The 12510-nt window shown below is 40.2% G+C and overlaps 1 protein-coding gene across 1 annotated transcript; it reads right to left on the bottom strand.

The window, feature by feature from the left end:
* Window positions 1-2089: 2089 nt before the first annotated feature.
* Window positions 2090-10407, bottom strand: cchcr1 (coiled-coil alpha-helical rod protein 1). The gene is made up of 19 exons (XM_071461240.1): window positions 10053-10407; window positions 9505-9799; window positions 9243-9410; window positions 8992-9109; window positions 8570-8764; window positions 8120-8283; window positions 7906-8020; window positions 7607-7717; window positions 6776-6919; window positions 6587-6697; window positions 6222-6328; window positions 6008-6120; window positions 5830-5902; window positions 4981-5099; window positions 4686-4874; window positions 3563-3664; window positions 3256-3398; window positions 3016-3163; window positions 2090-2911 (listed from the first exon to the last, which is right to left on the bottom strand). Exons 1-19 carry the CDS (start codon window positions 10120-10122, stop codon window positions 2781-2783), a joined length of 2616 nt encoding a protein of 871 aa, XP_071317341.1. The 5' UTR covers window positions 10123-10407; the 3' UTR covers window positions 2090-2780.
* Between the last annotated feature and the right edge of the window lie 2103 nt (window positions 10408-12510).

The raw sequence follows: 12510 nt of genomic DNA, 5'->3' as shown, positions 1-12510 counted from the left end.
AAATATTTGATACAGTATTTAACAATAATAAGGTCATTAATCATTTCTTGAAAATAAACCAATACCATTGAGTGAAAGGGCTAAATTCACTCCACAACATCCAAACAGTGGAATGAACTTAAAGGTTTGGGCATTTTGATCATACCAGAAAAAGACGTAGCGCCTTGACACAGACACTTGATGACACGCAGGGCAGATGAGAACAGATGTTCTGATTTGACACTCTGCGCTCTGACAGCACAGTATCAGCCTCAGAACCACAGAGAGGAGGGTTCACACATGCACATAACAGTGCTTTGCAGTCTATCAATAAATAAAACAGTGGTCAGTGAAGCTGGTATCAAAGAACTGGTCGAGGGTCTGTGGTAATGTTACTACAGACGCGACAATAGCACACTGGAAACCTGGACATGAAATCAGCTAACAGTTGTTTGTTTGTTTGGATCATTTATTTTATATGCCATTAATTCCGAATTGTTCAGGAGCTTATTGGTTTTTATTACATCATTTATTTCATGTCTTGTCTGAATTGCAATGCTCTACTAAATTATTCATCAGTTAACCACAGTGTTGTCTGGCTGCAGCGCTACTCTCTCCACACGGCTGAGGCAATGAAGATATATACAGTATATGCATTTACTCAGGCTGTATATTATAACATTCATTACTGCAACAAATTTGGCATCAACCTGAAAGTCTTTCACCAGAGTCTTGTTCTCATGTTTGTTTGCAGTTTGTGGAGAAACACAGCACAGCATTAAATGGTTGTGTACAGGCTTCCTGTTCAGATTAACTGAATTAAATTAAATTAAATCTGATAGATGATAGAATCCTTTTCATTACATGTGCACATGTCCACCCTCACTCCCTTCACTATTGAAAGTTGCAGGTCAGAATATGTGTATAACCTATTGAAATCATTTTGTTCTTTACTTCTTTATCATTTTGTCTCCAATGAAGAAAATGCCTTTTACAAAGAACAGTCCACAGGAACATCAGAAATCACTGTATGTGCTGATCTCACCTTTGACAATAGCTCCATCTGCTGGTTTTAATCGGGACACGAGAACACATGATTTGCTGTTAATTGTTTTTCTTTCTTGCTGTCAGTGTACCTGAACATTTGCTGTCATGACTCACAATTATTAATATTACAGTGATATTAATATGACTGCTTCTGACATGAATACATGGTGTTAATGCATGGTGTGAGCTAAGCTACATCACAAGATACATAGTCAAAAATGGAATATTAAATTTGGTAGCACTTTCCTTAAGAATCAATCATGAAGTCTATGTAATACATAATTCCTTCACTGTGTTATCAATGACATTATTGATTTTTGGACCACAGACTTAAAACAATACACATTAATATACAAAACAAATTAGAATACTCTCATGCCTTACATGCTGCAAACTTTTGTAAACTCTCAGGCACCAGATATGAGTAGCACGGCACTACCAAAATCCAATAATATTCTTTTAAAAAATTAAATTTAATCCTCTACTTGCCATGATGAATCACCTATCAAGCAGCGAGTGTGTCCCTGCAAATTATTTTTGATGCTCTTAGAAAATAGAGTAGAAAAGTCTAGACTTTATTAGTATTTTGACTATGCCCTGACTTGGGTCTCGGTGAAATTATTTTACCTAGGGGCTCAAAACTTCGAGCTATTGCAAAATTTATTGGAACTCATGACAACGTGACAAATAGCACTATTATCTGGTTCATCATGATGTTTATCATCGTCCATCCTATGACTGCGAAGTCATTTTAAAATTGACCTCCATAAAAGGAACTTCAAATAGAAAATATAGATTTTTTTTCAAGATTAAATCATATAGGTCTTCCCAAGTGTTCATGTGTTTTAGGAGAGCAACAGGCAGATGCACCAATCACATTAACTTTCTCAGATGATTTATAGATCCTGTGTATCTTTTGAAATTCTTTATGCAAAAATCTAACATACTGTAAAACTCTGATATCGGATGTAAGCTGCTCTTCTTCATTTGGATTTTGACATCAAATCATGAATTTCTTCATCAGCATTTCCCCCCAGACCATATTGTCGAAGACCATGGAACATGCACTATAAAAATACTTTATTATGGGTTGCACTGAAAAGTAAGACACCAGTTTCTGCATAGCAAAGAAGTACTTGGACTGTCACATAAACTTCAACAATACAGACTTCTGTTCGCATTAGAAGCACAAGTACTGTGTCAGCTTTATTTTTATCTGGCAGGCTTCTCTTTGCTTGCTATCTGGCAGAAACTGACAGATCTAGTCATATATTTGCATTTATTTAAGTGATCACCATCTGTCCAGCTTTTTTAATGGAGATAAATTTTATCATTTGATCTGTAGTGGAATGAATGTGGAACATGGTCTTGGTGAGGTGATTTAGTCCAAGCAAGAGAATGAAAAACCTGATTATTCACATAATCATCTAAATCTTTCATTTCACTTTGGTTGAGGAGTGCCTGCAGAGATTTCACAAACACATGTGCAAATGAAATACTTTTTCCATCAGTGTATTTCCTGTATTGTCTGTAATTAAAAGTCTCCCTCGAGACAGATGCAGAAGATGCAATGAAAGAGTTTTATAATCTTGAATTTACATTTGTGTTAAATTTATGTATACGTATATGTTTTTCTAACTGTTTCAAAATGTTTCCACTGACTGCGTTTTCTTGGCTCCTAAATCACCAACACTGCCCACCTTTTGTACAAATTAAAGGTGCTTTCACTGCCTCCAGTGATTCATCTTCAGGTATCAGCTGTGCAGACTGCCTGTGGATGGTCCCACGCTGTTATTATGTCCCTCCTCCTCCGCTGAGTCCTCAGAGCTGTTTACCACTGCAGCACTGAGAGTGTGGAGCTCCTCCAAAACAGACAGGAGTCTCTCTGACAGGACACAGACAGGTCATTAGTCACATCAGTTATATCTGTACAAATGTTGGGAAAAAAAACCAAACATGTGATGCATGAGGAGTTAGGACACCTCTTACCGTCTGCAGGTACTTGGACTTTTACCCCCACTGAGCGACTCCTCTCTGAAGGTTTTTGTCGTTGTTCCCTAGGAGCAGCAGAGTTTTGTGGAGCTGTTGTGTGAACTCTTGGATACTCACTCGTCAGCCCTCGTTCAGCGGCAGTGGCCTGGAACAGATTCAGGTCATACGAGGTCATCAAAAGAAATGAAGACAGAAACAACATTTTTCACAACTGTCATTTGTTTTGGAAAGTCTTACCAGCAGCAGGTTTTTGTCCTTTTCCGTCTCCTTCAATTGGTCACTCTCAACTCCCCCATTTGTGTGTGCGCCCCCCGAATACTGAGTTTCTCTCATTTCCCGTTTCCTTGCTGCTTCTCTCTCAAACTGCCGCAAAGTCATAACTGCAACAGACAACACAGACAGATTAAGAGCCATTGGGAAATGTTGCGATATGCTGTGTAAACAACTCCAATCATATTAGATCACAGTCTGTGTTAGAGATATGACTTCAGCCCCCCATGTTAAGCTTCTGTGGGCTGACGTAGCATGGTGATAATCCTGCTACCTGCTTTGGTGTGCTCTCTCCTGGCCATATTGACTTGAACCTCCATCTCTCTCAGCTTCTCGGCACAGCGGTCTTCAGTCTCAGACACCCTCTCCTGCAGGGCTGAAGGGGAACAACAAATGCATCATTCCTTAATTCTGCATCTCACAGAGTGCAATGCTGTATTTGTATGTTTCTTGAGGGATAAACTGGATCTTATTGCATCTGTCAGCAAATGTTCACACCCAGCAAGACCTCTACAAACTTAGCTGATTGGATAAATTCCAGGTTTATCAATCATTACGATGAGACCATGGTAGTGCATAACAAACTGCATTACAGTAAAGTGGCAGTAGCCTAAAGGTCAGAAAAAAAAAAAGCACTTCTATTTAGTTTTTAAATTATAGCCAGTGGCAAACATTTGTTGATCTTTTGTTTGAGTAAAGGCTGAGGAATATACGGTGAAGCATGTCAAGACCTGGTATTTAAAAGGAAATTAAATCCAACAGTATAGATCTGATGTCTGCATCATTCAAGTGGGTATAATCAGTAGCAGTTTTTTACATATCAACAATGCCTCACATGAGAACATGTATATGAAAGGAGTCGGTCATAGTGGCAAACCCACAGAGAAAATTTTCACCCAACTTTACAGTTCCATTCAGCTTTCCAGAGTTTTCTAGTGACTTCAAGATCATCATTTTAGTTTTCACACTTTTGGTAAACTCACACTGCTCTCGTAGCACTGCTTTCAGCCACTGAAGGCAGCTGTTTTCAGCAAAAACAGCTCCACAACACCAGCTGTACTCTACATGTCTAGCACCAAACGGAAAACAGACAAAGTTAGCAAGTAATTAATTGAAAATAATGGAGCATTTAGCAGCTAAAGAGCCAGATATTTTCCCTCAGGGGATACTCTCTGTGAACAACTACAGTCAAGGTGCTCTTGAGCATGTCACTTAATCCCCAACTGCTCCAGTGGAGCTACTGAGCAGAGGGGAGTAGCAGACTGATCCCAGGCGTGAATATAAGGAGACTGTGATGAAGGGCATTTCTGAAAAAGAGCAGGGGTGCTCACTCTGTTTTCCCTGGATAAGTCAAGGCTGAAAAACAGTAATGCAGCTTAATGTAGCTGCTGCCTCACCCTGCTCGCTGTGTTCCTGCTGGATGAGCAGCTCAGAGCGGAGTCTCTCCAGGTTGACCTTGTTCTCCTCCAGCTGGGCCTGGATCTGCTGCAGGCTCTGCTCGGCCTTCTCTCTGCCTGCCACAGCTTGTCGGACCTCCACCCAGCTCTGCTCCAGCTCCTGCTGCTGCTGCCTGTGTTTGCTTTCATCTGAGGAAGATGTAGAAAGTGAACTGAGACAGATATATTGCCAAAACATGGGCAGCCAACAGATGATGCATTATAATAAGTTGTCATGAGTTGTAAGGTTACTCACACTGTTCTTTCAGATCAGCCAGAGCTTTCTCGATGAGCTCCGGGGTTCTTTTGAGCTCCTGTGTAAGCTTGTCTCTCTCTTCACACACCAAACTAAGCTCTGTCTGGAGGTTTGTGATGCTGCAGGGCGACACAGTCAAGATGGCAGAGCAAATAAATGAACAGAAAGTCAAGGAGAGAGGCTGAGAGGCAACTGCACAGTGTATAACAAAGCAAGCTAAACTCTAAACAGCCAGAGAACAACTGCTTTTATATGTGGTCTACCGTAATATTACATTAAACTGTCATATTGTGATATATTGATACGGTATATGCCAAAAATATTCTTATTAATGTCACAGTATTGGTTTTTAACCTTGTTACCATTACCTACCTCCAACAAAACAATACAAAACAATATTCTTTTATAATTTTATGCATGTTTAGTAAAGTAATATGCCCTTATTTGGACAGAGTATACATAAATATACATATAATTGCAATATGAACTGCATTAGTGGGCTTGAATTCCCCTGCTAACTCTCTGAATTTGAGCTGAAAGCGTTACTGGATTAAATACTTTTCCTAATAAATTCACTCCAATCTGATTAGTATGATTCATTTCATTTTCATTTAATCAATTAACTAGTAGAAGTATTAAACACCTGTTTATAGCTTAAAAAATTCAAAGAGGTGGTAGACGTTCTTCGTTTTATATAAAAAATTGAATATTGTGGATTTGGAGGCTATTGATTCGAATAAATAAACACTTTTAAAGACATCACTTTGGGCTCCAGAATGAGTGTAATGTGCATTTGATCCTACTTTTGGAATTATGGAGTAAATGTCTGTGATCAATAAATGATGAAACCTGTGAGCAGCCTGTTCTTCCTGTTTACTGGCCTGCTGAACTTTCTGCAGAGCCACCCTCCTCATGATCAAACCTGTAAAGCAAAAACATTGTGGTGTAACTTATTTACTGGACATACAGACCTGCATTTAAAAGTGAAGCATTGCAGTCATCCCATCAACCTCCGGTATGACCTCACCTTGGATTGTTTCCACTCGTCTTTTAGCAAAAGTTAGCCGCTGGGTAAAAGTGCTGAGCCTTGTTTGAGCTGTGTCCACCTCTGCCACCTTGCTTTCAAATGCCAGACTGAACCTGTGAACCGCAGCTAAATGTGTATTACCTGTGATGAAACTTTCAGCACTGACAACAACAGTGGTTTTGCATTTGCCTGCTTTTCTTCTAATTTGTTTTACCTGCGCACTGCCTCTGTCAGGATTTTAAGTTCCGCTTCTGATTTCTGGCTCTGTGACTTTAGCTGAGAATTCTCCTCGTGAGCCTGAGCCAAGTCCTGTTTCAATGTCTGGTTGGAAAAACATATATCCATATGATAGAGTATCTTACACAAATCTTCAATGATGCACAGTTTGTTGCCAGCTGCTGTTCTTAAAACCACAACTGCTCTTGGAAACTAGCAAAGTTTTCATATAGTCAGCATCCTCTGCTGAGGTAAAAATGTACAAGTGTTTATCACTTTCCGAAGCAGCCCCAAATTTATTGTGCATCATCAAAATTTCAGACAGCCACAACAGTAAATCACATCACTTGCTCTGGTACTAACCTCCTTTTCCACTCTCTCCAGGTCCAGCTCAGCTATCCTGTCATCCAGACTGTGCTGGAGGACACTAGCCCGGTGCTGCTCCTGCTGGAGCTGCTGGCCCATGGATCTGAACTAAAACAGTACTGCACTTTAAACACTGTTCCAAAGACTTGGGACATCACTGTGCCATTGTATATTAACAGATCATACTTTTGAAAAGAGTTTCTCCTTTTCTCCTCTTAATTCAATGTCCTTTGAGCGAAGCTGAACACATAACTTGAACACTTTTTCTCTCCAGAGCTGAATCACTTGAAGGCCTTCAGATCCATTCTTCACAAGTGCGTCTGTCGAGGTCTATTGAAACACACAGGTGTGGTACACACACACACACACACACACACACACACACACACACACACACACACACACACACACACACACACACACACACACACACACACACACACACACACACACACACACACACACACACACCCCACTTTAGCAAATTATTAATATGAGCATGGCTAATTCTTTCTTACAAATTAACCATGATGTTTTCTGAAGGATACTAAAGCTTCTTAAACCGCATACTAAATGCTTTTTTCCTTTCCTCTGACAAAATAAGACAAAACAGTCACTGCTTTAAAATGCATCAGCATCAAAAAACTAAAGGATACAAGTTGTCCTCTGTTGTGATTATTTATTTTGAGCAACCTTTTCAAGTTTCTGCAAGATAACCTGCATTAAAAATCAAATGCACTTGAAAAGAAGGAAAAATGCTTTCAAAGTAAAAAAAAAACGGTTTATATGTCACCCGCAGAGTCATACTATATATGCACAGCAGCTCAATAGAGCACCACAGGTGAAGTGTTCAGCCAACTGAATTACTCCTGCAGGGCTTTGTCATCCTGTCTGGAGCTGTTCAATCATAAATCTTAAACATGGTCAACCTGAGCATCTTGAAAATCCATCAGGTGCATCAACACTTCAGACTATTTTTAGGCTAAAATAATGCATTTTGATGTGAAGAACACTCACCTTCTTCACCATTTTCTCTTCCTGGAGGGCAAGTATCTCATTCACAGAGTTAAGCCTGACTGTCAAAAGCTCTGTGGTCATCTGAAGAGCTGCTTTTTCTTTGTTCAGCCTCTACAAAATGTACGGTATTAGAATAAAGCGTGAATTATTATAATATGCATGTTAATTCATAAATTTAAAACTCATTTCCTCCACCACTCTTCCATTGCTCTACTGAAAAACAACATTTAAAAGTGCTTTTCCATGCAAGTACTTTACAGTGGGCTGCCCGCAATCAATACTGTTTATAATGTCTCCACCTCAACAGCTTCATTTAATTGTTCCTTCTCTCTTTTCTCTGGGGCAAGCTGGCCGATGTAATTTCTGAGGCTGTGCAGTGTTGCAGATTGTGTCTCAAAAGCTTGTCCCATTTGGCTGAAAAATGAACAACAACCCAAAAAAAGAATCAGTGAATCTGACTATAAATGTAGATAGATGTTTAGCTCTTTAGCAGTTTTAGATTGAATGTGGCACCTTAAATGTTCTTTCAGCCCATCTCTCTCAGTAGATACCTCCATCAGAGTGCTTTTTAGCTGCAGCACTTCTGAGGTCATTGATTGAAGTCTGTCTTGTAGTTCACTGATTGTTTTTCTTGTTGCAGCCAGCTCTGCAGAGTGGGAAGCATTCAGCTGTTGCAGCTGAAAGTTAAGAGAGGAAAACAATAGACATTTTAAGACACATACAAATAATGATGTAATACCTTATTGATCCCCAAGGAGAAGCTCTCCTTTCACCCATCCTTTCCCTCCAGAGGAAGGTCAGAAAAGTACTGAGATACGTGCTCAGATTTCGATTCAGGGATACTTCAGCAGAGCAGCTGCTTGCTGACATGGGTTCTTGGATGCTGGACATAGAGCTTAAGAAAGGTCACCCAAATCAGTAAGTACAAGATTTATGACCGTTCAAATTTAATTGCACACACACCTCCACCTCCTGCTTCCTCTGCTTTTCCTCTAACTGTTCTGACAGTCTAAGGGACTGCTGTTTGGCCTCCTCCTCAGCCTGTAATCTGCCCATTTCAGCCTTCAGAGCGAGCTCCTGGGTTTCCTCTTTCCTCCTCTCTACATCTCTCCTCAGCCTTTTTATTTCCTCACCAGACTCGGCCTTCAGTCTTTCAAGCTGCAAGAAACAGAAATGTTAATCATAGAAGAATATTCACATGTGAAGCTAATCAGAGTGAAACTTACTAAATTAAAACTGCCAGGTGACCATATGGTATTATTAAGACTACTAGACTGTACTAAAAACATCAGAATACAAACTGCCAAAATGAGTTAAAAGACATCTGTAATTCTCTGGTGAACTTCAGTGTTGAAATGAAATATTGTGTCTGTAAACAGCATTACCTGTGAGCTTATTTTCTCCTTCTGTGCACTGCTGTGAATGAGCTCTTCTCTGATTTGGCTGAGTTCAGTCTTAGCCTTACATAGCTCTTCACGCATTGCTTCCAACTCATGGCTCTGTCTGTTATGCAAAGGTTATCCAACGTTCAGCTTGATCAAAACAATTACTAAACTGAAATGTTTACTTACACAGAGAATGTCACATTTAATTGTAAAATGGATTGACTGTATAATAACATAAACATATTTCCTACCTGTTCAGAGTGCTGTCTCTGTCTCTAACCTCTTCTCTGTGTCTCTCCGCGCTCTCCTTCAGGGCCTCCACCTGCCCCTTAAACCTCTCAGCTTCAGCCTTGTGCTTCTCCGCCTCCAGACGCCACTCTAACTCCCATCTGGACCACTGCTCACTTCTCTCTGCACATCTGTGTTTGAGGAAGAGGCCAGTTCATGTACACAATGCGTCACCCAACTAACAACAATGGTATTCCTGACCATATAAAACATATTTTGGGATACCTTGCCCTAAGATCTGAAGGGTGATCTACAGGGATCCTTCCTCTTAACCTGTTTTCTTGTAACATCATAATACGGTGATTTTCCTTCCTCAGCTCCAAGATTTCCTGTTGGGCCTGAGTGATGGCAAGCCATGGATTGGCAGGACTGGGATCCCCTGATGGTACTGATGTCACACCTGGATTTATCCAGGAGATGGATGGCGGCGTCCCAGTGATTTGAACGCCTCTGTGTGCTCCAGCAGACTGGACACTCGATGCAAAATGCGATGGGGGTACCAGGTCCTCCTGGACGTTTCCTACATAGCATGAAAGTATGTTCAAGTGTGAGCACTGACTAGACTAGTTGTCTGGTATTTACTAAGCTAAATGCAACCTCTTTTTTTTGTTATTATGAGTTTACACTAGAGTTTTCAACTGTAGATAGACTAAGTTAATGCGTTACGTTAACTAGGTTACACTGAAGGCTAATGTCAGCTAACGTTATCTTGAACTCGACTTTGCTCGAAGTTACTGGCAAATGTGAAAATGCGAGCTGAAGAAACAACTTACTTGAACCCGGTGGTGAGGTGAAATCAGTGGGTACTATGAGTCTTTCTTTCCCCAAGTCATGTCTCTCCATACTCCACAGAGGAAACCGTGAACTAAAGCACAAACAGTCCGGAATTGTTTGGCTGCTCTTTTAACGTTTACTCTCCCGCGGATCACGTCATTCGTCGTTGCCTTAGTTACGGGTCACAACGGTAACCTCGGGGGCTTGGACTTTGCTACCCTGCTTTCAAATCCTTAAATTACACGTCGGTGAAATTACAAATGCCTGCAGTATCCCGACCAATAAATATGTTCAGGAACTTGAAGATTTATCTAACAATATAACTTCCACGGAGCGATTACAGCCGCGCAGTGCATCACGGGAACGTGGAAGGAACACGACAGTACACTGTCGTTCCTTTGCCCTCAGTCGTGTCTTGCAGGATGTTGTTCCTCTCGGCCAGGCTGCCTTAAAATCTCGCAAGAATCCTGCATTGTCCTTCTTCACACATATTCGCTGGTGCAGGGTATAGCCTATCAAATAGTAATTACAACTCACATGTTTTGTTATTAGATACTGACAATGAACAAGAGACACTGGAAGGGAAATCACAGTGGAGAGATCTCAATATACAATGTGAAATGATTTGTACCTACTTGATCTGCATACCTGTCCCTTAGTGTGATAAACTCCACAGGTAAATAACATTTACACAACATATTTTTTGTGAACTTAATTATGAGGCACAGGGAATACCACTTTATTCTTCTGAGGGCGGTTTCATGAGACCTTTTGTTTAGATATTATTGTAATTACTGGTGGAAAAGGATCTCTGTGTAAAGCAACTTCTTTGCCTGCATGGGACTACCGGACCAAAAGAGCGCTCAGGAGTATCTGACAATAACACAATTTCTGCAGGGTATCTCTAGTCTTGCAGAAAAGGGAACACTGAGCGTAGTTTGAGAGCAACAACTAAGTGCAGGTTTGAATGGTAATTGATGAAAATTTTTCTTATGTAACTAAATTATGGGATTTAGGTGCATCTATAAATATGTTGTCCCCAATTGTAGAATTATTAGCATATGAATAGTTTATTTGCATATTTTGACAGGTTTGTGTGTTTACTTTCCTCCATCTACTCTGATGCACATTTGCACACACTGCATTTGTGCTGTAAATCTACAAACTAACATTCACTCACCTGAAAATGAAGGACTGCATCTGTTTCTTGTTATAAAATTGGCAGTATATTCAATATTCTGTAGGCTATATTCACTATAGCCCCACCATATTTTCATACGTCCTGTTGTGTTACTTTCCTCTGGTATCCACAGCAGTCGTTTCTGTTTGCTCTCACCTTCAGTATATCCTCCTCTCTACCGCTACATGACCCACTTTCCCCCTGGGGTTCATTAAAGTTTCATATAGCTAATCTAATCTAATCTTTTATAGTGTATTCAAGAAACAAAATAGACATTTGTTATTATGAATTATTATGAATAATAATTAATATTATTCATTATTATGAATAATAACAAATATGAATACCACCCAACAATACAATAACAAAAATAAAATTAAAATAAAATTAATTAATTAATGAATAGCTAGAGGTAATGACTACGTAAGTACCACAATAAATTACCAAAAAAATATATGGTGCACTGCTAAGAAAAACAAGTAATGCTAGTGAAGCATCAAAGACAGTGGACTTTGTTTCATATTCATAATGTAGTGAAGTGGTTGTTCAGGGAGAACGATGGGAGTGCTGCGCATTATTCCGGCATGCTGGTATTGTATCCTCTCAGCACACAGCAGACACTGCAGTGGGTCCTGAGGAGCAAAGCAGGGGAAAATAGGGATGGGAAGGGGCCGCGGGGAATCCGGTAAACAAAGACAGTGCTGACCCTTATTAAAAAAGAGGTCAGAATTAAGATGCAGCTCTGTTTCTTTGAGCGATATGTAAGAGCTAAGCAAGGTGGATGTTCATAGCCTATAGTGTCTGAAACATATGCATGACAGCTAAAAAAAAAAAAAGAGCATTTTGAAGACAGCAGATTGAGGAAGGGTTGCAAATTACTACCAGAAATGTTAATTTGCAGTTAATTCTGCAGCAACAACAGCAAGGTATTACAGGCATCCCTCTCTTCAACAGTTTTCTTCCACTCCTGAAGGATCCCATGGAGTTAGCAGGCCAGGTGGGATATGTAATCTCTCTTCATTGCGTTGCCCCAGGGTCTTCTCCCAGTTGGACATGATAGAAATACCTCCACATAGGAGAGATTTTTATCAGATGCCCAACACATCTCAACTCGCTCCTTTCAATTTTAGGGAGAAGCAGCTCTACTCGGTGCGCGTTTCAGATGTCTGAGGTTGTTCTGCTTTTACTTGACTATGATCTTAATCTTTCATACACACTCGCAATCACAGAGGCCAGTTGTAGCTTATATTTATGAGTTTTGTTGCCCCTTCACCACC

The sequence above is a fragment of the Trachinotus anak genome, unplaced genomic scaffold, assembly GCF_046630095.1.
Source record: "Trachinotus anak isolate AG129_WGS33_773 ecotype Australia unplaced genomic scaffold, CSIRO_AGI_Tana_v1 ptg000024l, whole genome shotgun sequence".
NCBI classification, from domain to species: Eukaryota; Metazoa; Chordata; class Actinopteri; order Carangiformes; family Carangidae; genus Trachinotus; species Trachinotus anak.
This window is presented reverse-complemented; position numbering and strand designations above follow the sequence as displayed.

Excerpts from the sequence above, each read along its gene's own strand:
- cchcr1 (XM_071461240.1), bottom strand. The coding sequence starts at position 10,122 with ATGGAGAGACATGACTTGGGGAAAGAAAGACTCATAGTACCCACTGAT. Across the intron at positions 9,110-9,242 it reads AGAGACAGCACTCTGAACAG|ACAGAGCCATGAGTTGGAAG; the intron begins GTAGGAAATATG and ends TTTGCATAACAG. Across the intron at positions 5,903-6,007 it reads ACGAGTGGAAACAATCCAAG|GTTTGATCATGAGGAGGGTG; the intron begins GTGAGGTCATAC and ends TTTGCTTTACAG.